Source organism: Bos indicus x Bos taurus, chromosome 22, assembly GCF_003369695.1.
Source record: "Bos indicus x Bos taurus breed Angus x Brahman F1 hybrid chromosome 22, Bos_hybrid_MaternalHap_v2.0, whole genome shotgun sequence".
Lineage (NCBI taxonomy): Eukaryota > Metazoa > Chordata > Mammalia > Artiodactyla > Bovidae > Bos > Bos indicus x Bos taurus.
This window is the reverse complement of record NC_040097.1, coordinates 50,220,947-50,246,072: the sequence shown is the minus strand read 5'-3', so window position 1 is coordinate 50,246,072 and position 25,126 is coordinate 50,220,947. Positions and strand designations below refer to the sequence as shown.

The 25,126-nt window shown below is 47.1% G+C and overlaps 1 protein-coding gene across 3 annotated transcripts in view; it reads left to right on the top strand.

The window, feature by feature from the left end:
* The first annotated feature begins 865 nt into the window (after window positions 1-865).
* Window positions 866-25,126, top strand: part of TRANK1 (tetratricopeptide repeat and ankyrin repeat containing 1) — a 97,574-nt gene continuing 73,313 nt past the window's right edge. For 2 of the 3 annotated variants that reach the window (XM_027522629.1, XM_027522627.1), the window contains exons 1-2: window positions 1,446-2,025; window positions 23,116-23,247. In XM_027522629.1, coding sequence (XP_027378430.1) covers window positions 2,003-2,025; window positions 23,116-23,247 — 155 coding nt within the window. In that variant the 5' untranslated portion in view covers window positions 1,446-2,002. Of the gene's footprint in view, window positions 1,406-1,445; window positions 2,026-23,115; window positions 23,248-25,126 lie in introns of those variants that run through there. The other variant, XM_027522628.1, reaches the window with a different exon arrangement.

Here is a 25,126-nt window from a genome sequence, read left to right as displayed (position 1 = left end):
TACCCCATACCAATTAAAACAGATTAAGTAGGAGAAGGGGCTAGACATCAAACATTTCTTTTATTTTGCCCTCCATTCACCCCTCCCACTACAGGCCTGAAGGATCATAGCTCTTCAACCCAGGCCCTCTGTAGTGAACGTTCAGAGTCCTATCCACTGGACTGCCAGGGAATTCCCTGATATCAGTATTTTTGAAAGACCCTCAGATGATTCCAGTGTGCAGTCAAGTCATGGAACCACTGGGGTAGAGTGTGTATGAGGAGGCTAAGCCTGGAAGGGTAGGGTAAAATTGTGAAGGTCTCAAGTGCCCAGTTGCTAAAGGGCAATAGAGGTGCCATCAACAGTTTTTGAACTGTATGTGATGCAGTGCGGTATCTGGAGAGATTAATGCACAGAAGAAATGGGAGGAGGTGAGATTGCAGAAGCACAGAGAACACTGGCTAGACTGATAGGCTACTTCTTGACTCAGAAGAAGTACCATAGGCTGTGTGCGTTAGGTGTGGCCAGTTCAGTTCAGTGGCTCAGTTGTGTCCGGCACTTTGTGACCCCGTGACTTCAGCACGCCAGGCTTCCCTGTCCATCACCAAATCCCGGAGCCCACTCAAACTCATGTCCATCACGTCGGTGATGCCATCCAGCCATCTCATCCTTTGTCTTCCTCTTCTCCTCCCGCCTTCAATCTTTCCCAGCATCAGGGCCTTTTCCAGTGAGTCAGTTCTTCGCATCAGGTAGCCAAAGCATTGGAGTTTCAGCTTCAGCATCAGTCCTTCCAATGAATATTCAGGACTGATTTCCTTCAGGATTGACAGGTTGGATTTCCATGCAGTCTAAGAGACTTTCAAGAGTCTTCTCCAACACCACAGTTCAAAAGCATCAATTCTTCCGGGCTCTGCTTTCTTTACAGTCCAACTCTCACATCCATAGGTGTGTCCATGGGTCACCAAATCTTCCTTGCCTCATTGAAAACTCTACTATTCCTCTGGTTCAAGCCCCGCGAGATCCCTCGGTTGTAGTGCTCCCCTAGACGGGTGTAAGAACCACCAGGAGGCAGTGTAGGCCCCAGTCGGCCCAAGGGAGAGCTGCAGGCTCCGCTCTCTGATTGGGCCAAATCCCCAGCGTGGAGGAAAGGGATCCCAGTTCCGGAGAAGTTGAGGACCAAGCAGAGGTGGTGGGTAGGAGGCTGTGCAGATTGTTGCGCCAGGGAAATGCAGTCTGAGGTCGTCCTAACCGCCCCCCAACTCCTTCGGGGACCACTGCCCTTCCAGGAGGTTCCTTTCTATTCCCTCCTGCAGTGAGAGGGTCACTCCTCCACCGGCGCCATGAGCATGCCGGTGAGCGTCAAGATGTCGGGGGCCTTGCCGGCTTCTTTCCACCAGCACCCCTAGAATGGAAGGCCGAGCACCCAGTAAGTACTCCATGTCCAAGATAAGACTCAACCGGGGCAGATAGGAAGTGGAGGTGATGGGCACGAGGCGCATCTACCCCGGGCTTGCCCCCCTAGTTTCTTTGTTGGAGGGGACGAGAGGTCCGGGGGCGGGGCTCAAGGCCATTGGCTGACCATTTCCTGTCTCCCGGACAATCGCGGCGGCCTAGCTAGGGTGAAAAGTCACCGTGACCAAAACCTGTCGGAGGGGGCTGTGCGCGCGCCCGGTCCCTCGAGGTGCACGGCTCGAAGCACTCGTTTTTCCAAAGGTGGCCGAGAGCAACCCCATTGGAGCGCTCGCCCGCGAGATGGGAGACATCGAAGCGCCTCTTTAAAACACACGATGACAAACACCCCCTCCCACCCAGCGGCGACGTGCACGTGACAATTTTCGGGCCCTCGCAACTACGTGGAAACTTGGAATAGGTCTGCGGCTGCATACAGCCGGGCGCCGGGGTCTCTGCGCCCCCGCCCCGCTCGTCGCAGCGGAGGGGGCCGAGCTACCGCGAGCAGGCGACCCCGCCCGCTGAGTCCGTCCCCGGGGAAGCGGCTCCCGAGGCGGCAGCGGCGGCGCGGGCCATGTGGGACGCGCGGGTAACTAGGTGCGTAGAGGCGCAGGACGCGCGGGGGGCGCCTCCGGCCTTCAGCCGTGCCTCTTTCCGGCGGGAGGGAGGCGGCCGCGCGCTGGGGCCGGCGTCCCCCGAGGCCGCAGCGGGGCAGGCGGTCCCTGCGCTCATCTAGGTGCAGACGCGGGCCTGTTGCGCGGGGTCCGGCGCGGGGTGGGGGTGGGGGGCTGCTCCGGGATTCCTGGCGCCTGGGGAAGGGGCGCGCGTTGCGACAGGACTGCGGCGGCGCGCGGCCTGCCACGTCCCCAACCCGGCACCAAATCTGCGGCTCCGGGGCCCGCCTCCCGCCTCCTCCGGTAGATCCCAGGGCAGCGAATGTTAAGACCAGCGGACGCGCCCGCGGGGCACGCGTCGGACTGGCCGGCGCCCGGGCGCGAGCCGGGATTTGCCGGGACCTTAGGGGAGTGCTGGCCGCTTCCTAGCTGGAGGAGGTTGGCGAATCCAGCCCCGAGCAGGCCTCTTCCTCAGCCCGCCCGATCGTGAGCTGGGCTTTCCTCAGGCCCACCGTCCTCGGCCAGAAGAGTTGGGAGGAGGGGATAGCACTAAGGGCCCGGGGTTCAGAGGCGGAGTCCCAAAAACCCAGGCTTCTGCTTCCGAGCGTTTGCATATGCGGGCTCGGAGCCTGGAGCCTGGAGCCTGGAGCCTGGGAGATGCACTCCGCCCCCTCGCCGCACACCTACTGGGAGCCCGGAGCATTAGCCACCTGGCTGAAACTGCCTTTCTGCAGCCCGATTCCCGGCTAGGGGCGTTTCTAGGAGTCTGCAAGCTTTGGTTCATACTAGGCAAAATTTTGTAGAAGGCAATGGCACCCCACTCTAGTACTCTTGCCTGGAAAATCCCATGGACGGCGAAGCCTGGTGGGCTGCAGTACATGGGGTCGCAAAGAGTCGGGCACTACTGAGCGACTTCACTTTCACTTTTCACTTTCATGCATTGGAGAAGGAAATGGCAACCCACTCCAGTATCCCAGGGACAGAGGAGCCTAGTGGGCTGCTGTCTATGGGATCGCACAGAGTCGGACACGACTGAAGTGACTTTAGCAGCAGGCAAAATTTATCGGGAGATGTACAATTTGCCAAAAAAAAAAATTTTTTTTAAGAGGAGCGAGAAAGGGGTGGGCTCTGAGGTTTCTAGTCCCCAGTCCAGTTGTTGACCTAATCAGTCCTTTACGTGGGAGGAAAGCAGGGAGCCCAGGGCCTTCAGCACCCAGGTTCAGCCCCTGCCTGGCGCTGAGCTTCCCAAGTGCCAGGCACCTTTCTGAGGCAAGACTGTTACCCGGATGGCTTGGTCTTTTGTGGATTATCCTGTTTTGTGCTTTATAGAAAGTACTACCCTGGAGGAGAGTCAGAAGTTTCAATTGTTTTGCAGCCATCTCTGTTTTGTACAGTTGCAGGATGGATGCATGAGCTCTGAGTACCCTCTGCCGGCCTTTGTATCCTCCACAGGAGATGGAGGGGGAATGGGTGTATGGGGGCATCTGTCCCCAGGGTCAGATCCCACTGCTTCCAGCCTATAAGCTTCTGTCTTTTCCTGACCGAGATCCACAATAGAGATCCGCACCCAGGCACATGCATATATCAGTGTAAAACTCCAAGAAGAGCGCCGTGAGTGCTAAGTCGATTCACTCATGTGGGAGTTTCTGTGAACCCATGGACTGTAGCCTGCCAGGGTCCTCTGACCATGGGATTTTCCAGGCAAGAACACTGGCTGGAGTAGGTTGCCATGCCCTTCTCCAGAGGAGTTCCCCCACTCAGGGATCCAACGGTGTCTCTTATTTTCTTTACCACTAGTGCCATCTGGGAAGCCCCCAAGAAGAGCCTCACAGGATATTTACACTCTATGGAGTGAGGACAGTGATATTTTCTATTCTATTCCATATTCTGTTTTGTTTTTTTTTTTAACCTAGTCATAATCCGTTAACTTGGTTTGATCACTGACTAATCAGTCCGCAGTGGCAAGTGTAAGCTTCTTTGAGGCACCCCCAGAGAGGTGGAGGAGAGTATCCATATTTCCCTGGGAACTAAGTCTGGAAGGGATGAATTGGTTTAGGAGACATGAAGGAAGCTGAGATTCAAACTTGAGTAAGGAGAGTACTAGAGGTTGTGGCTGCAAAGGCAGGCTGAAGGATGCTTCTGGTTCCTCTGGTTCCATCTGTCTGGCCCCACCAGGCTTTCTGCCTCCCAGGAGCCCAGTGAATGGGTGGGGCCTCCTGTGAGTGCTGGGGAGGTAGCAGAGGAAGGGCTTCTTGCCATTGTCTTTTTTTTTTTTTTTTTGAGTAAGCAGGAAGGAGAATGCTGAAAGGCTGCCAGGAGCCCTGGATTCATACATTCCAAAGGGGACTCTTTTAAGTCTCTGCACACAATTTCACAACGGGGTCAGCAGCAGGGCAGTGAACATTTTATAGATGAAGAAGCTGAGGCTCATCACCTGGTAGTCGTTACAGCTAATTAGTAGTAGATCTGGCCTTAGACACCCACTCTCTCAGGGACCGAAAAGAGACTTGATGGAATTCTTCAACGTCTCTTTGTTGATCGGTTCTTTTTTCCTGCACTTGCTACCAAAGGCCCGTTGCTATGCTGTGTACCCTCTTAGTATTTTATTTTTGCTTCTTGGGATGAAGATTCTGTTAGCGGGCAAAATAGAGCACGTGAGCCTCTGTCTAGGTGGGAAAGGTAAGTGACCTTGAGGATGCTCTTAAAAACTGAAGTGGGGTTGGGTTGTGGGCCTCTGGTCATTGTCCTGGGTGTGGCAGTGCTTTCCTTGGCCTCCAAGAACAATTCCATTGCCTTTCCAGACAGAAAAGTGGAGCTGACCGATTGGCGCCCTGCCTCTGGGTTTCCAGGCACTGACACAGCTGACCGTGTCTCATGACTTTTGTAACAAGTTTCCTTGAAGTGTAGCCTGAGTTTCTTAAGGCCCAGAAATCTTTGTTTGGACACATCTTTATAAGAAGGAAGAACTAGGGGGAAATGGACAGTCTCTTTAGCAAAGATGACTCTTTATGTTACCACTGAGATCTATGGTGGGACAGTGGCAAGGGTGGAGAGAACATTTGGTTTTAAACTTTATTTTTTTTTAATTTTTGGCTTCACTGTGCGACTTGCAGGGTCTTAGTTCCCTGACCAGGGAATGAACCCACACCCTCAGCAGTGAAAGCATGTAGAGTCCTAACCACTGGACCACTGGGGAACTACACACTGCTATATTTAAAATTGGTAACCAACAAGGACCTACCGCATAGCACAAGGAACTCTGCTCAATGTTATGTGGCAGCCTGGATGGGAGGGGAGTTTGGGGGAGAATGGATGTATATCACTGAGTCCCTTTGCTGTTCACCTGAAATACCTCAATACAAAATTTAAAAAAGGCAAAATAAGAAACTTTAAAAAAAGGTATTGAAGCAGGTAAACAGACATCTTTCGAACCCCAAAATGTCGCAATGCCCAAACCAAGATCAGTATTCTTCCCTTCGGTCACTAAGGTTGTCCATTTTGCCTGATCAGACATTTTTCTTTGTCTCAGATTTCCTAAGTAAGCATTGCTTTGTTTCCTTGATTTTATGGAACATCTGAAAGTGTGACTGAGCCTTACCTGTAAACCCCGACCCAGTTTACCTGAATCAACTCCATCTTTTGCCTGGGCGTTCAACATCAGCATCAGTGCCCACCTGCATCCCCATAGCACATTTGTCTTAGCTTCTTTGAACCTGGTGAGCTGGTGGGACCTCCTATGTGTTTGTCGGAGACAAGCCGAGTCTGGATTTAGCTATTTCTGTTTGAAGTTCTGGTGACATCTAGATTGAGATGTTTTTATCTTGTAAGTGCTGAGTCCTCCTGTCAATGAAAAGAAAGATTGCTGACCTTAGAAAACGGTGATGACCTTTTGAAGGTGCAGGGGTAGAAAAGTGTTCCCTTCTTTCCTTTTATGTTCTTTGGCTGGTTCTAATAATTAAAATTGACACAAGGGATTAACAGGAGAAAAGCAAATTTAATTTCCTGCATATGGGTGCGCCATAAAAATATGAGACTCAAAGAAGTCTAACTGATTCAGGAAGCTTTTAGGCCTTTTAGGCAAAGAAACAAGGAGCTTTGACAAAGGGGCTTGGGCTTGGGGTAATAAACTGGTGAAAAAATAATAAGGTTTGTTTACACAGCTCTCTCACCCTACATTCTCTATCTCTGCTGATAAGGATGCCTCCTACCCTTCTGGTACAGAGAGGGTGCCTTTCCCATGGGAAATTTATTTTTTGCTTTCAGAGGGGGAAGGAGGGTCAGAGTGTCCTTTTCTCACCAGCTGTTTCTCAACTACCTTTGATACAAAATAATAATCACTATGCCAGAGTGGCACATTATAGGGTAGCATGTTCAGAGGAAACCAGGCCATTTGGGGGGAAGCTGCACAACAGAAAATATAGAGAATTACCGCACTCTACTGAGTAGTTTGAGTTACTGTGAAAAGTACTTGGATCACAAGTGTCAACTGGGATGAGCTTCGTGTCCAGCTGCGGTCCCTGGGGATCTCGCCTGTGGTCACCCTTGGATCACCTCATCCATTGTCCATCAGGGTCCACTCTACCTCGAGCCTCAAAAATTGGTAACTTCGAAGGCTCACTGGCGTCTGGAGTCTGAACCTACTGTCCAGTTACTAAAGGTCTCTGTAATGTGGACTCAGATTTTGTCTCTAATATACCCTTTGTTCTCCCGTCAGCGTCTTACCTGGTCTTGCCACTTTCTGCTTTCTCGCTTTCCAAGGCAGTTGTGCTCCTCACATACCAGAGGGCCAGTATACCTCATATCCTGGCCAATGGAGGATTTAAGCACGTGAGACCTAGGCACTGCTAACGGGGGCAGAACAGAGTCAGTGCCAGGCAGCCCAGGGAGAAAGGGTGAGTGGACATGCAGACAAGCCTTCCAGAAGGGTTCCCAGCTCCTGAATCCTCCATCCCTGGACGAAGTCTGGGAGGTAAGCTTTGTGCTACGCCCAGACGGATGGAGGGCACTTCCAGCAGGCCGGATTGAGGGGCGCCGGAGAAGAGAGGGTCATTCCAGATAAAGGGGGCAGCTTATTATGAAGAATAATGACGAGCACCATTTCCTTATATACAAACACGTCACGAGGACGTGTGTAGAGGTTCTACTAGGTGAGCGTAGCCACTGGTTCACCCCACCTGGAATGGTCCTCTTGGACTGGGCATGCGCAGGAGGCCATGAGGAAGGAGGTGGGTAAATGTCTTTTAACAACTCCCAGATAAATAGGTTTTAGAGATCTAGTTAACTCACAGCATAATGATAATAGCCAACAACATTGTATTATAAACCGCAAAGTTGCCAAGAGACTAGATCTTCATTTTTCCCATTACAAAAAAGAAATGATACTTGTCTGTCATCATAGAGGTATTAGCTAATGCTATGGTGGCAAGCATATTGAAACAGATAAATATAAAATCAACACCTTGGGGACTTCCCTGGTGACGGTCTGGTGGTTGGGACTCCGGCTTCCAATGCAGGGGATGTGGGTTTGATCCTTGGTTGGGGAGGTAAGAGTCCCACATGCAGCGAGGCTAGGCCAAAAGAGTAAAAAAACTGTAAAAAAAAAATCAACTCACTGCACACCTTAAACTTACAAAAGGTTATATATCAATTATATTTAAACAATATTGTTTTATGAAAGAGGAAAAAAGAAAAACGGTGAGCAAAAAGTCTTGTATGCTAAACCAATATAATATGCTACCTTGTATGCTTCCAATATGGGCTTCCCAGGGGGCTCAGTGAGTAAAGAATCTACCTGCAGTGCTGGAGACGCAGGAGACGCGAGTTCGATCCTTGTGTTGGGAAGATCCCTTGGAGGAGGGCATGGTAACCCACTCCAGTATTCTTGCCTGGGGAATCCCAAGGACAGAGGAGCCTGGCGAGCTACAGTCCGTTAGGGTCGCAAAGAGCTGGACACGACTGAAGCGGCTTAGCCCTCGTGCATGCTACCGATAGTTGACTTTGTGCCTGGCTCTGTGTTAAATGCCTTTCATGTATTATTTATTCCTCGGAGAAATACTGTAAGCAATGCCCGTTTTACAGGTCTCTCTGCCCCCGAGTGTGAGCTTCATGAGGGCAGTAGAGACGTGGGTCTCTGCACATGTCCTGGCATCTAGCAGAGGGCCTGGCACACAGAAGGTGCTCAGTGCTTGCTGACTGGCTGAGGAAAGAGGAAGTCCAGTCATAGAGGTGACTCCGGCCGTGTTTAGCGTTAAAGAAACTGAAGGCGAGGGTTAGGGAATTGGCTGTCTGACCCCAGGCCTGGCGTAGCCCCAGTGGGACTGGATCCCAGGGTTGTGGACTTGGTCTTTTGTGAGGAGGAGGCACGCTTGTCCTCCCTGTGGGGCTGGCCCCAGCCTTGTGACTGCAAAGCTGTGTGACTGGGAAGGGGCCAGATGAATTTGGGATCATGTGGTTACAACAGGGAGAAGGCTGGAAAGGTAAGTTGAAGGATGTGTGTGTGTTTAAACAGCTTTGTATTTTATTTAGAAGGCTGGGAAAACGGATGGCTGTCTTTTCAGCCTGGCCAAAGTTCACACTTTTTTCAAGACCAAGGGCAAAACCCTGTGTTTCAGGAACCTGTCAGCTGGTGCTAGAACTTTGGAGGGACTCAGATCTCCCCAGCGTTGCTAAGGTACCTCCCTTTGAGGAGGTGCCTTTCAGGGACCCTGTCTGGGGGAGACTCTTATTTAGGGGAGCTCCTGGGCACCTCTGGACCCTTCCCAGGCCCCAGTGGATGGTGTTTCAGGCTCTCCACTGGTTTGTCTTGCCTTTCAGAGGGGTGGGAGGAGGAACAGAGGCCATTAATCTGCATCTAAAATGTTACAGGGTCCTAGGTAGCTCAGCGGTAAAGAATCCACCTACCACGCAGGAGACATGGGTTTGATCCTTGGGTCGGGAAATCCCACAGAGAGTAGCATGGAGGGCTGCAGTTCAGGGGGTTGCAAAAATTGGACACAACTTAGCAAATGAAGAGCAGCAGCAGCAAAATATTACAGAGGGGCCTGGGAAGGGATGTGGAGCGGAGCCCGCCTGGGCTGACCTTTGTTCTAGGGCTGTCGTGGGGTGGGGGTGGGGCTGTGCCCTCCTCGGGGCTGCTCCCACTTCACAACCATCCGTAGCTCCCAGGTGCTCTGAGGGAGAGTGGGAAGCCCAAATACCGGGACTGTGGCAGTAGCTGGGCCACCTGGATTTAGCACAGATCCTGAGTCAAGACTTCTGAGCAGCCTGTGCGTGCCCCTATGGAACACCCTCTTTGGTCTTCAGGCAGAGTCCGGAATGCCAACTTTTCAGGGTCACTGTTTTGGGCATTCGATTTTCATTTTCAAAGCCACCCTTTCTGTTTTCCCCAGTCCCCTGACCCTTTCTTCACTTAACCTCTCAGGGTGTTGTGAACACAGATTTTGGTATCAGACTTAGGTTTGTGCCTTGTTTAGAGACGTCCCTTTTCTTCGATTAAACCCGTTTCTGGACCTGTAAAACTGGGATCATAATTATACCTTCCTCACTGGCACTGTTAGGAACAATTTGATGATAGAATGTCTGAGAAGGGCTTAGCACAGGGCCTGGCGTGGAATAAGTGCTTGGTGAATTTTACCTGTTATCATGCAGCTACCCAGGACTGCCTTCATCCAGATAGTACAGTGCAAACAGGCCAGTCTGTGGCACACACAGGAGAAACTGGCCACCACAGGGAGGGGGGTCTCCTTATGGCCTTCCTCTTTGGGGGTCAAGTGATTAAGACTCCACTTCTGAGCCAGGAGTTGAGATGTATCCTTCTCGGCCCTTCAGCAATATTTCCAGTGCCCTGGTGGTTTTAGAGACTTGGAACATTTGCCTTTCATTTCACCTGCACACTATCCAATACTAAAATGTGCCCAAAAGCTCTTAGCTTGTCCTTCCTTAGAGAATGAACTTCTTTAATCTGAGTTTACATTCTTTCTTGTCTTTTTTTTTTTTTGGAGTTAAAAGATTCCGTCTCTTGTGAAATTATGCAGACAGCAGATGGCACACATTTATTTATTTTTTAAGATGGTACACTTAAAAAAAATTCTGATTTGGCAAATCAAGGAGTTGGCAACCTTATTTAGGCTCCCTTTGATTTCTTTCCTGTGTGTGCAAATGTTACTGTTTGTCAAAAAAAAAAAAAAAAATCTAGGAGTCACTGATTTATAGGATTATTCTTTGCTGTTAGCATTTTTCAGTGCCTGGCACTGTCATATCACAGGTGACATGTGGCCCTGTTTGCTGACTTTTGGATTTTCAACAGGTGCTTATAAATTTGGGTCATCTTTCTCCTTGGTTTTCCCCCAATAACCAACAGCTTTGGCAGTATGATCTTGGTTGTTTTTGATTTGTACTTTGTGTGGTTGGCTTTTCTTAACATTTGTGTCTTGTTGTAAAATTTAGTTTGTGCCTTAAGAGTTCAGTCTACGGGGGAGAGCAGAAAAACAGTGGCTAGCATGGAGCTTTTGAGACCTAGCACAGGGCCTGAAATACTGAGACTGTGGGGGAAATATATTTAATATGTTGAAAACTGGTTAGGTCCTAACTCAGGGCCCTAAGCGGTTTTAAAAGCTACACACACAGGGCCTGGGCAGAAATGTTAACAGCAGCAGGGCTGACTTTAGCTGGGGTGAGCGCGGCAGGTGACAGGTTTGCTGGGGTTCAGAGTGTCAGTGGGGGAGGAGGACCACAGGTCTGAAAGTCCTTTGGAACGTCTATGGAAATTGTGCTTGAGAGGAGGTGGGGGTGGGGCCTCAAGACCCTGGAGGGCTTTTGTAACCAGGGCGCAGCCTGTTATCTGATGGATCCAGGGATGTCTCACTGATGGTGATAAAGAAGTTGAGCAGGAGCTGGGTGACTCTGAGGTGTGCGTGTGTGTGCCTAGTCACTCAGTCGTGTCCAACTCTTTTGCAACCCCATGGGGTGTAGCCCCCTAGGCTCCTCCGTCCATGGGATTTCCCAGGCAAGAATACTGGAGTGGGTTGCCATTTCCTTCTCTAGGGGATCTTTCTGACCCAGGGATTGAACCTCAGTCTCCTGTGTCTCCTGCATTGGCAAGTGGGTTCTTTACCACTGCTCCACCTGGGAAGCCCCTTAGTCTGGGGCAAGGAGAGCTAATAACAAAGATGGGGAGGATGTGTCCAGAGGGTGTGTGTGAACCCAGCTTGGGGATGGCTGTTCTGGGACCTGCATGCCTCTTAGGGGAGACAGAGCTGAGGGTGAGGTGGGGAACAGGTGACTTGCACTGGGCTGCTATAGGGCACTTTGAGTGTTAATGCTTGGATGCACAGATTCATTCTGGCTCAAGTGTTTGTTATGCAAACAGAATGGCACACAGGACTCATCTGGGGTGTGAATGTGTGGCCACCTAGAAAGAATGATGCCGAAATCATTCTGAAGCCTCATCAGGCCCTGCAGGAAGGAATACTGTGATCAGAGGGCTGGGTGGGAGGGTGGGGGGAGGCAGAACCCCTGATAGGGAGCTGTGTCTAATGTGAAGTTGTAGAGAGGGGGGGAATAGGCACTAGTCAATGAAAGAAAAATTGCCAAGGACTTGGGCAAAAGGTGGAAGGTTCTGGAAGGCTGCTACTGTCTTTGGCAACCAGGGAAGGGGCAAGGAGCTTGTGGGCCTCAGAGGCAGGGAAATGTGGGGTTGTAGGGCCCCAGAAGGCCCTCCTTCTGCCCCTCCTTTCTCTGGGTAAAGGTACCGTTATTTCTCACCGAGAGGGTTTTCTTTTCAGGGTTGGGGTGGGGGATAAGGCTGCGCCCGTCTGGAGCTGCCTACTTGAGTGGGGAACTTTTCCCAAAGTTCCAGTCCAAAACCCCAGGGAAGGGGACTCTCGGGCCTGCAGGTCTGGCACCCAGAGCCCACGTGAGATCCTGGACCCCGCTGCACGCACCTTGGCCTTCCATTCAAAGGAACAATTGCAGGAGAGAAGGATTTGGGTCCATTTTCATACTTGACAGCACTGACCCCTTCCACTCTTCATTCAAGGCCTTGAATCACAGATTTTTCTCAGCTGCTTAACTGACTGGCAATTTCAGAGAACCCCTGTGAAAACAGATCTGAGGGCTATGGTCTTTTCTTCCCTTCCCTCAGAGCTATGTTTTTTTTTTTTTTTTTAATTCTTATTGGCGTATAGTTGATGCACAATATTGTTAGCTTTCGCTGTACAGCATAGTGAATCAGTTACACACATACGTGTATCCACTCTTTTTTTCAGTCTTTTCCCATATCGATCATTACAGTGTGTTGAGTCGAGTTCCCTGTGCTATACAGAAGGTCATTATTAGTTATCTGTTTTATGTGTGTGTGCGTGCTCAGTCACTTCAGTCGTGTCCAGCTGTTTGTGGACCCTGTGGACTGTAGCCCACCAGGCTCCTCTGTCCATGGGATTCTCCAGGCAAGAATACTGGAGTGTGTTACCATGCCTTCCTCCAGGAGATCTTCCCAACCCAGGGATCAAACCCAGGTCTCCTGCATGTCCTGCATAGCAGGTGGATTCTTTATCGATAAGCCCCTGGGGAAGCCCCATTTTGTGTATAGTAGTCTGTATATGTTAATCCCTATCTCCCAATTTATCCCTCTCCTTCCTTTCCCCCCTGGTGACCATAAGATTATTCTACATCTGTAACTCTGTTTCTGTTTTGTAAATAAATTCATTTGTACCATTTTTAAAAATTCCACACATAAGCGACACCATACAATATTTGTGCTTCTGTGTCTGACTTACTTCACTCTGTATAACCTCAGGGCTGTGTTTTTTAACAAAATATTTTCTCTTTGCTGGGTAAACAAAACAAAGGTTCTGTAAATGTTACAAGGATCACACAGAAATAATGGAGATCTCCATGGCCTGTACCACTAACCTGAACCTTCCTGGATTTTGGGCAACAGTGGGTTCTAGTCCTGGCTTCCCTGCCCACCCACAGGTGCTATAGACCAGGATGCTGGGTGGAGACAGGTATCAGCCTGGATCTCAGCCCTGATACCCCGGTGTGACCGTGGTCGGGCCCCCCAAATCTCTGAGCCTGGGGAGATTTGGCTTAGAGCATTTCCCTTGCTCTGAAAATTTTAGCCCAACCATCTCACTTTCTGAAATCCTTTCTATTTTAGTAATTCTGAGAACATATTCAGAGAGGTATTACCTTCCTAGGTCTGCAGTAAGAAATTGTATGACCACAAACTGGGTGATTTAACAGAAAGCTATTTTCCCATGGTTGAGGAGCATCCTCTCCATTTTTTTCCAGATCTCCCCAGAGATCTCCACTTATTCCTCTCTTAAGTGTCTCTCTAGTGTCTTCTCCCAATAGATCAAATCAGATATATACAAGTACACTAACCTGTCCTCAGACTCTCCAAGTTGTTCTACAAATTGTTCTCCAACTGGCTTTATTCACCTTCGTTGCGTATTTTGACATCTCTTCATTTGGATCTGCCCTATTTATTCTTAACAATGATAGTGTTCTATTCTGAGTGGTACATTCTTTGTATAAATGTCTCCACTTGTTGGGCTCTTGGATTTGTATCCTTTTTGCTTTGACAGACAATGAGGCAATTAATATCCTCATGTCCTTGAATGAAATATGTCTGTAGAATAAATTCCTAGCAGCTGTGTGAAAAGCTTGTGTATTTCTGTAGAGAGAAGCTGTACTACTTAAGTCTTGTCATCAGCTGTGTGTGAGACTGATTCTCCATCCATAATCTTGCTGCTTAGGGTGTTATTAAACTACTTTCTGAGGTTTCTGATGTACAGAAGTTTTAAACGTTTAATGAATTCATGGCTATCACTGTGTGGTTTCTGCTTTTGGTATCATTAGAATGGCCTTCTTAAATGTGAAGATACTTACAATTTTTTATCGCATTAAAGCCTCTCCAAATTTATGTAATTTGAGAATCAAAAATACAGAAAGGTTACAATGAAAAGGTGGGATTAGGTCTCCCTCCTCCACCCCGTACCCCAATAAAGGTAATTTTATTTCTCATGCATCCTTCCAGAATTTCTTTATTCATATATAAGCAAATGCAGATCTATATATTCTTATTTAGCTCTCCCCTCTGTCTTTTAAAATTTTGCACAAAATGGAGTGTAATGTATACACTATCCTGCATTTGCTTTGTGCAAAAATATTTTGCAGATTATCCCAGATCAGGAAATACAAAGCATCTTCACCTTTTTTTTCATCTTCACCCTTTTTTTTTTTCTTTGTTTTTAAAGAAAGTGCATACTTCATTGTGGGGGCAGCTGCACTCTAATTTATTAAACCAGTCCTCTGTTGATGGCCATTCAAGCTCGTCCCAGTCTTTTATTATTATAAACAATTAGACAGTGAATAATGTCATACCATTTCCTGTGTGTGCAATCGGTTTGCAACATTGATTCCCAGAAGTAGAACTACTGGGGCAAAGGCCCTGTGTGTGTGGCACTTGATTAGATCTGACCAGGTTTCCTCCTAGAGCAGTTGAAGATAATCTGAAACCTGTAGCTGTATTTTCTCTTAGGGCTTTTTTTTTTTTCCTCAACGCTTTTTAAAAAATGAGAGATTTGCATCTAAGCAAAGGCACAGATTTTAAGGATCCTGTTCAGTGAGCTTTGATGAGTGTACATACCTGTGTGACCCCACCCCAATCACCGAAGAGAACATTCCATCTCGCAGAAAGTGCTCTTATCCCCCTTTCCAGTCAGTAACCCTGTCTCCTTCCCTGGGTAACCGCTCTTCTGCTTTCTTAGATTTGCCAGTTCTAGAGCATCAGCCAAATAGAATCCCACAGCCTACAGTCTTCTGAGTCGGGCTTAGCATAATATTCTTGAGGTTCTTCACATTGCTGCGTGTGCCAGCCATTGCTTTTCACTGCCCTGGTGTCTTTTTGACACTAGCATTTTTTTTTTCCATCGACTTAGAAGGAATTTTGGTGTATGATGTGTATTCGTTTTCTTTAGCTGCCGTAACAAATGCCCACAAACAGTGGCTTAAAACCATGCAGACGGATAATCTCACAGTCTGTCGGTGAGAAGTCTGGTTCCTGTGGCAGGTTTCACGAGGCTGAAATCAAGATGTTGGCGGCTAGGAGGGTCTGCCCAGAATCCTTTTCTAAGCTCATTTGTGTTGTTGGCAAGATCCAGTTGCTTGCAGCTGTGGGACTGAGGTTCCTGTTACCCGACTATCACCCAGGAGCCTCTCTCTCTTTCCAAGGCCACCTACATCCCTTCCCGTTGCTTCCCCTCCATCTTCGAGGCACGAAGCGATGGGGTTAGTCTTTTTCAGGTTTCACGTCTGCTTCTGCATCTCTCTTGCCTTCCGCTTCTCCAGCATCTTTCTGACTCTAGCCAGATAAGTTTTTCTGCTTTGGAGGGTTAATATAATTAGATTGGGCTCACCTAGATAAGGGCTTCTCTGGAGAAGGAAGTGACAACCCACTCCAGTGTTCTTGCCTGGAAAATCCCATGGACAGAGGAGCCTGATGGGCTACAGTCCATGGGGTCACAAAGAGTCAGACATGACTTAGTGAATGAACACGCACCAGTGTTGTTAGTAGTAAGGAATCTGCCTGCCAATGCAGAAGATGTTAAGAGACGCAGGTTTGATCCCTGCATGGGGAGGATCCCTTGGAGGAGGAAAATACAACCCATAACAGTATTCTTGCCTGGGAAATCCCAATCCATGGAGTCCCAAAAGAGTCAAACACGACTGGGCGACTAAACAATGACGACAACAAAACAGCCTGGATTCTGTCTATTTACAAAGGCCCTTTAGCCACGTCACGTAATGCATTCACAGGTTCTGGTGGTTGGGGCATGGGCATCTTTGGAGTGTGTGTATGTGTGTCTGTTGTTTGGCCTACCAAATACTATGAATTAGAAATTTAACTTCCAGGACTTCCCTGGCAGTCCAGTGGTTAAGACTCCTCACTGCCATTGCAGAGGGCGCAGGTTCAATTCCTGGCCAGGGAACTAAGATCCTGCATGCCAGGCATTGCAGCCAAAAAGAAAAATTAACATCCTTTCCAGATATTGTGCCAGTTTTACCAACGATTCATTCTTTCCCTGTCTATTTTAAGAGCTACCTTTTTCATACATGGAATTCTTTTATATGTCTACTACTGGATATTTTGTTTTGTTCCACTGATCTGCTTGTTTTCATGTTAATATCATACTTTTAAAACTTAGTTGAGTTTTATAAATACATTTAAAAATGTCAGAAAAGATTTTCTCTTTATACTTCTTTTATTAAGAATATTTTGGCTAGTCTGTCCTGTTTATTCTAAGATGAACTTGAGAATTCTTGCATTAATTTCTTTAAATATCATGTTTTTTAATTGGAATTTTTTTGGAAAGTACATTAATTAATTTAGAGAGGATTTGATATTTTGTAATAGTGAATTTTCCCAAACAGAAACATGTTATGGGGAGAGAGGTGGATTGGGAGTTTGGGATTGACATGCACACACTGCTGTGTTTAAAATAGATAACCAACAAGGACCTACTATATATAGCACAGGGAACTCTGCTCAATATTCTGTAATAACCTAAATGGGAAAAGAATTTGAAAAGGAATAGATGCATGTATATGTATAAATGAATCGCTTTGCTATATACCTGAAAGTAACATAACATTGTTAATTAACTACCTGTGCTTAGTCGTGTCCGACTTTTTGCAGCCTCATGGACTGTAGCCCACCAGGCTCCTTTGTCCATGGGGATTCTCTAGGCAAGAACAGTGGAGTGGGTTGCCATGCCCTATGCGTCAATATAAAATAAAACTAAAAAAAGAAACATGTTGTGTATTAAAGTTTAAAATTCAAGACTATCTTTTGAGTAAAGTTTTGTTTGTTTTTTCCACATCAGTCTTGCAATTTTACAAGTGCCAGTGGCTGTTGTTAAAGAGATTAAAAAAAAAAATCCCCCCTGCCCAACCAGGAATTGAACCCTGGCCCTAGCAATAAAAACACCAAATTCTAACCACTGAACTGTCAGAGAATCCCCAAATAAAAGTTTCCATGAGAATTATGTATAGACTTGCATATTTGCTTAATTAAAATTTTTCTTATTACTCTGGTTTTTCTTTGAAAGTCTATGTCTTGTCTCTCAGGTTGGACAGATACAAGGTTGTTGTTTTTAACTGAAGCATAGTTGATTTACATTGTGTTAATTTCTGCTCTACAGCAAAGTGACTAAGTTATATATATATGTATATTCTTTTTCTATTCTTTTCCATTATGGTTTATCACAGGGTATTGAATACAGTTCCCTGTGCTATACAGTAGGACCCTGTTGTTTAGGGTTTTCTGTCCTGTGTTAATTTTTAGCCCATAAACATCAAATTGTAAAGCAATATGAACCTAACTCGGAGAAGGCGATGGCACCCCACTCCAGTACTCTTGCCTGGAAAATCCCATGGATGGAGGAGCCTGGTAGGCTGCAGTCCATGGGATCGTAAAGAGTCGGACACGGCTGAGAGACTTCACTTTCACTTTTCACTTTCATGCATTGGAGAAGGAAATGGCAACCCACTCCAGTGTTCTTGCCTGGAGAATCCCAGGGACAGGGGAGCCTGGTGGGCTGCCGTCTATGGGGTCGCACAGAGTCAGACACAACTGAAGCGACTTAGCAGCAGCAGCATGAACTTATGACCTTCCCAGGAGTCCTATTTCTGCTTTTCTCCTCACAGAGAAATGTTCCATTAAGAATTTAACAAAAAGCATACTTTGAAGTACTGGTTAGTTGCAGGACAAGAGTGAGTCAATCTGAGATGAGTCCAGTCTTAATATGAGCATCAGGGGAAACAGGACTTTCAGTTGGCTGTATCGGCAATTCTGAACAGCAGGGATCAATTGTGGACTGAAACTTCCCTGTCCCCCTCAGACAGAAACCAAGCTGCTTCATAAAATCACGTCAGAACATTTTCTTCATGCTTGCTTTGCAAGGTCAGGAGCAGTTTTGTACACTTGGGTCTTGCTTTTGTGCGTCTTTGCTCTATTTGTTAAGGGAGTGAGTAGGGTGGAAACTTAAGGTTCTGTATTTATGGGAAGTTATGGAGCCATGAGATAATTTTTTAGTCGTACTCCTGTGGGCACTGAACGGAGGATTTGTGGCAACCTGTAAGCCCATGTTCTATGTCAAGATATTGTGTGGAAGTAATTACATGAGGATTGAGCTCCTGATGGCAGGTACTGCTCATCTGTGTATAGTAGATGTTGGATGGGATAGAAAGACAACACAGTGCTCAGAGGTGGGAATAAGACAGCGCAGGAAGTGTGGAAATTGCACCCTTTCCCCCAAGACAAAAAGAAGGAACAGCAAAGAAAGCAAATCGTAGTCCTCAAAATGAGTCCTGACTTTGCATTCTTATCCCGTGCTGTCTGTGCCCACCTTTCTGTGGGAGCAGGAAGGAGTCGGTTTTAAGAATTGCTGTCTCTGCCCTCTGTTTTTGCAGTTGTCTGTACCCCCAGCTTTCCAGAGTTGATCTTGGATTGTTCACTACTTTGAGGATGTTTTGAAAGGGTTTCAATTAAAAAACAAAAACAAAAAAACCCCACCACCAAGAAACAAAAAAAGTAAACAAATTTGCTGTTAAGTTGTTATGTCGTACCCAGATAAGGGACAGAGGAAAAGCCTCTCTCTCTGCCCCTTTCAGCTGCCTGGAGCCCATCTTGTTTGCAGTCTGGCGCCTGTAAGTCAGTTATAGAACTCTTCATGTGTATACACACAATGCAACTATAATGGAGAAGAATTTTTTTTTTAAAGAATATAGATATGTGCATGTATAACCGAATCACTCTGCGGTATACCCGAAACTAATGCAGCACTGTAACAATCAAATATCCTTCAATAAAAGACAAAACAGAATAAAGACACACACACAAAGTGACAGCAGCCCACGCCTGCTTTGTTTTTAACTTGCTAGTTTCAGAACCTCGCCAGTGCATTTGCATTTTTCTTACTTCTGCTTCCTCTGCCAAGCAGCCCTGGCCACCTCCCAACAACTGGACCTTGAATCCTCCTGGGGATATAGTGAAACTGAGCAAAAGCAGACTCTGCCCCTGTGAAACTGTCTTTACCTTCTGATCGTTTAGCTTCAGCCCCGCTGACAAAGCTGAAAGTGCAGGAGCCTTTCCCGGCAGTCCAGTGGTCAACTTCACCTTCCAGGGTAGGGGTGCTGGTTTGATCCCTGGTCAGGGAGCTAGGGGGTACTAGTGGTAAAGAATCTGCCTGCCAGTGCAGGAGAAATAAGAGGTGCAGGTTCGATCCCTGGTCCGGGAAGATCCCCTGGAGGAGGGAATGGCAACCCACTCCAGTAGTCTCGCTTGGGAAGTCCCATAGACAGAGGAATCTGGAGGTTTATGGTCCATAGGGTAGCAAAGGGTTGGACAGGACTTAGCATACTTCGCAGCCAAAAACAAAACATAAACCAAAAGCAATATTGTCACAAATTGAATAAAAACTTAAAAAAAACGGTCCACATCAAAACAAACAGAAAAACTGAAAGTGCGGACTGTGATGGATCCATGTGTGGCCCGCCAGTGCCGCACACGGTGGGGTCTGACTGCCGCTCACTGTTTAGCCTCCGCCTGGTTTCTTCAGAGTGGAGTCTCGCCCCCGAAGCCAGTCCACCTAGGCTTGGATTCCAGCACCACCCCTATCCCTGGGACTATGGCAAGGCCCTGAGTGCTCCTCGCCTCAGTTTGCCTATTTGTCAAATGGGGACACAATCCAGCCTACCTCCTGGGGCTTCTGGTAAGAATGAAATGACATGATGAGATTCGTTCTTAGGAGTACTGTCATTACGGTAGGTAATTACCACTGTGTTTAACAGTTTCATCCTATAAATAGACTGCTCACTTGTTAAAAAAAAGACTCGACAGCAGAGCTCTAAGCATTCTGAGGCAGCCATGTAAAGCATTCTTCCCTGTAATGAAGGTGTAACTGTCAATAAATCCTGTTGAGAAGCAAAAAACTTTCATTGTGGTTGGCAATCCCCCTTTCCCTTGTCGTGTGACTGTACCAAGAAAAAGCCAAGATGTAAGGGGATGAAAACATTGGATGTCTACTCATAACATTTAGAGCTCACTTAATTTCTAGAGAAAAATCAGATGTGAATCGTTTTTATTGTAAGTACAGTGGAAACATTTTGTGTTTGAATTCTTTAATTAAGCCCTTAAAGAGTCTCATTTTAATAACATTTATGGTCTGATTATGAAGGTGGCACATTTTCTGGCAATTGGAAATTCAGAAGAGCTCAAGGAGGAAAATTAAAACCCTACCTAATTCCAGTGGTGAGGCTGTTAACATTCTGGCATGTCTTCAGTACATTAGATGTGTTTAAAATTTAATTTGGGATTATGTGCCTTTTTATGTAGCCTCTATCTTTGATTTACTAACGTAGCCTATCATTAAATGTTCTTTTACAACATGACTTTAAAAATAACTGTGTGGTATTCTACCATATGGGTGCTTTACAACTGATTCAAATCCGTTACACATTATGGAATATTTACGGTTATTTCTGGTTTTTCACTGTGGTGAACGTCTATGAGGCTAAGTATATCAGTGATCTAGTATATTTCTCCTGTAAGCCGGATGTGACAGCTCCCACCATTGGGGGTCACTCTTTTAAGTATTTCCTAGTGACCCTTTGCTGTTTTAATTTTTCATTCTTTTGCTACTAGTGATGGTGATCCTGGATATCTACTGTCCATGTATTTAGCAACTACTTGTATCCCTTTGTGAATTTTCTGACTGTGGCCTTACACATTTTGATCAAGTTGATCCTTTCTTGCAGTGAAAAGGTTTTTATAAAAGAGGGGTACCAGAAATTCCCTAGTGGTCCAGTGGCTAAACCCCTGTGCTTTCACGGCTGTGGGCCTGGGTTCGATCCGTGGTTGAGGAACTAAGATCCCACAAGCTACGTGGTGCAGCCAAAAGGAAAAAAAAAGGGGGAGGGATATTAACCCTTTGTCAGTTGTTACAGACATTTCCTATTTCTAGCTGTCCAAAAATGGCCACTTTAAAATTATTTATTTGACGCCTGGCTGGCAATATTTGAAGGAGAAACATATGTTTTCATTCTCTAATCAATTGTATAAACTTTTTCTCATGGTCTCCTCTGTCATCTCTGTATAAATGTGAGTCATAGAATCTAGAGATTATTTAATGCGAAGTCTAGGTGGAATTTTTAATTTTGACTTGTTTAGCAATAACATGCCTCATTCTGGAATAGCTCTGCGTGGTGAATGCAGGAATGCAGTTCAAAAGTCCAGTTAACTCATGGGCTTAAAATAAGCCACCGGGACTTCCCCTTCCCTGTTGGCCCAGTGGCTAAGACTCGGTGCTCCCAATGCAGCAGGCCCGGTTTCCATCCCTGGTTGGAGATACTAGATCCCACACGACAGAACCAAGACCTACCACAGACAAATAAATATTTTAAAAGGAAAATAAGCCACCACTTCTGTCTGCTTGGCTTGGCTTCCCTGCCTCCCAAACCCCTTGCCAAGGTTTGAAATGATACAAACAACAGGGATTATTCTTTGTACAATGATCGTGCTGGTCAAGAAGGCTTTCGATAGACTGTACTGCCCCCACAGGTGCAGGGCCTATGCAACCACCTGAAGTGTCCTCATTTTTAAGACTTTCCCCACTGCCTTACCTCTCCTTCTGATATCTTGAGAGGAGAAAATTCTATGGGACATCTCTTCTGATCCCCACTTTTCTTTTGGCAATAGCATGTGGCATGCAGGATCGTAGTTCCCTGAACAGGGATCAAACCCATGCCTCCTGCAGTGGAAGCAGTCTTAACCACCAGACCACCAAGGAAGTCCCTGACCCCCACCTTTTCCCTGCCTGCTTGGCAGCTGCTTCTCGAGGCTCTGCGAGGCCTCTCCTGTCCACTACCTTGGTGTAGCAAACACTTCCTGAAGCCCCATCAGGTGGGCAGGGCTCCAGGCCACACCAGAGAGAATCGGTAACAAGCAGCCTCTCTGGGTCTGGCATTCTAATTCATTACACAGCAAATATTTAAGTACCCATTCTGTGCTAGGGCTACCAAATGAATGAAATAGGAGTCATGAAAGGGGTAAGGGCTTCCCAGGGGATGCAGACAGGTAAGTGGACAATAGCAATCTCAGGGACAAATACTTCAAGGCTTTTAGGACCTTTGGAGACAGTGGAAGGACTCTAAACTCCTTGAGTGAGTAGGCGATGCAGTACAGGGTCAAGGGCAGAAACTTGGAACTGGGGTCAGAACTGGGGACACCCATTAGCCCATCCTTAAGCAAGTGACTTGAACTTCTTGAGCCTGAGTTTCCTCATCTGAACAGTGAAAATGGTGCCTCCTTCTGAGATGCTGCAATGGGTAAATGAGAGAGAAATGCTTGTGGCGGTTGTGGGAAGAGCTGCCACTTATCTAGTGCACACCACCTGCCAGCTTCATGTCATCTTTTTAAAAAATTTTTGTTTATTCTTTATTTTGGCTGCCTTTGGTCTTCATTGCTGCACTGGTCTCACTGCTGCGCATGCGGGGTAGGGGTGGGGGCGCTACTCTAGTTGCGGTGCACGGGTTCCCCATCGCAAGGGCTTTTTTCGTTGCACAGCACGTGGGCTCTAGGTACTTGGGCTTCAGTAGTTCTGGTGCATAGGCTTAGTTGCCCCACAGCTTGTGGAATCTTCCTGGCCCAGGGATCGAACCCACGTCCCCTGCATTGGCAGGCGGATTCTTAACCACTGGACCACCAGGGAGGTCCTTCAGATTCTCTGGGGCATGGAAGCTGCCTCCTTCCTTACAGCCTACCTGGTCATTAACACAGAATAAATGGAATCGTTCTGGCCGCTGCTCCAGAGGTCAGAAAAGAACTGAGAAAGAAACCGTCTGCGATCAGACACTCAGTCTGGTCCCTGGGTGGGGAGGGGTGTGGGCAGGGTGTGCCTTCAGCTGGTGGGAGGGGCCAGGATGAACAACCTGCCCCTTCAGACTCCGAGCGATGCAGATGGGGAGAGGACGGAAGCCCGTGCGCCAGCCTTCCCTCGTCTCCTCACAGGATGGACCCCACAGCTTACGCCGAGCTGCTGAAAGAATCTGGCAACCAGGGTTTTAAGAGTGGGAACTTCTCTTTGGCCATCAGAAAGTACGATGAAGCCATCCAGATTCTCCTGCAGTTGTACCAGTGGGGGTAAGTGTTTGGATTTTCTCCCTGCCTCACTCGCTTGCTTTTGTTTTTTTCTCACTTTTTATCACACCAGCTAGTTTCAGTTTCTTTTCTCCTCCCACTTTCTGTTTATCTTCTCTGCAGAGTCAGTCTCAGTGAAGCTAGAGGAATTCAGGAAACAGAAACTGAAACCCAGGGGGCTGTTGATCAACCTTGCAAAACTTTCCCTTTTGTCTGGTTCCAGCAGAGTTCCTGGCATGACCGACTCTGTCTCCAAGCCTCTGCACTTGCCATTCATTCCATCTTGTTTATCTGTGCTGTTAAGCCACTGGCCTGGCCACAGGGCAAGCCACCAGGAACTAAGGCTCACCTCTTCCCCTGCCCCTTCCGCTTCTAGCAGACCTGTTCCCAAACATTTCAGGATCACAGCCTGCTTACAAATTATGGAGGATCCCAGAGAGCTTTTGTTGGTGTAGTTATCAATAAAGCCTGTATTAGAACTCAAAACTGAGAAACATTTAAAATATGTATTTATTCGTTATTTTAAAATATCAGTAATAAACCCGTGACATGCTGACACAAGCAGTGTTTTTATGAGGAATTACTTTTCAAAACCAAAAATGTAGTGAGAAGAGTTTCACATTTTACATATTTGCAAGTCTCTTTAATGTCTGTCTCAGTGGAAGACATCTGGCTTCTCACATCTGTTTCTGCATTGAGTCTGTTGTGACATCACACTCCAGGTAGCCTTTGGAAAATTCCCCATCCACATGTGAGAGAAGGATTGTGAAAAAGGCACCTAAGTCTCGGTATTATTGTATTAGTTTCCTGTTGCTGCTGTAAGAAATGACCACCAACTTTGTGGATGAAAACAATACACATTTATGATCTTGTGTTTCTGGAGGTCAGGGGTCCAAAATGAGTCTTGTGAGGCTAAAAAGCAAGGTGTTGGCAGGGCTGGTTCCTTGGGGAAAGTGAAAGTGAAGTCGCTCAGTTGTGTCCCACTCTTTGCGACCCCATGGACTGTAGCCTACCAGGCTTCATCCATGGGATTTTCCAGCAAGAATACTCAAGTGGGTTGCCATTTCCTTCTCCAGGAGACCTTCCCGACCCAGGGGTTGAACCCCAGTCTCCTGCATTGTAGGCAGACACTTTACCATCTGAGCCACCAGGAAAGCCGGGTTCCTTGGGGAGGAGCCTCTATTTCCTTGTCTCTTTCACCCTTGAGTGGCTGCCTGTATCCTTGGCTTGTGGTCCCTTCCTGCATCCTCCTCAAAGCACATCATTCCAGTCGCTGCTTCTGTCATCACATCTCCTTCTCCTCTGCCTGTGGCCGATTCTCTCAGTCTCCCACTTACAAGTACACTTTTGATCGTATCCTCTTCCAGATCCTAATCTCAAGATCCTAAATTAATCCCATCTCCCAAGTTCCTTTTGCCATAAAAGAAAACATTATTTGGAACCCATTATTCAGCTAACTGCAATTGTGAAGATAGTTTGACCTTGGGGACTACCTGAAGTGGTCCTGGGGGTCCCCAGAGGTTACCACATCATTCTTTGGCACAGCTGTAATAGAGGAAGCAGAGGTTGACATTTGTAGGGAGTATACAGCGTAAACTTGTACCTAGAAGTGGCACTGAGTTGAGTTCCTGACACATGGCTCCCACCTCCTCCCTCCTATTTCCTGTGTCTACGCTGGATTGGAATTGACTGTAACTGACCTGGGCTTGTAGTTCTGTCATTCTGCCCCCTCTTAGTTCAGATCAGAGCTGGTAGAGTGCCTCATTCATCGGGGGAAATTTGACTTCCCCTTCTGTCTTGCAAAGAAAAAGGTAGTGTCAGATTGTGGTGGTAGACTGACCACATGGTGAGTACTCACATCTCAACGCCACCACATAGCAGA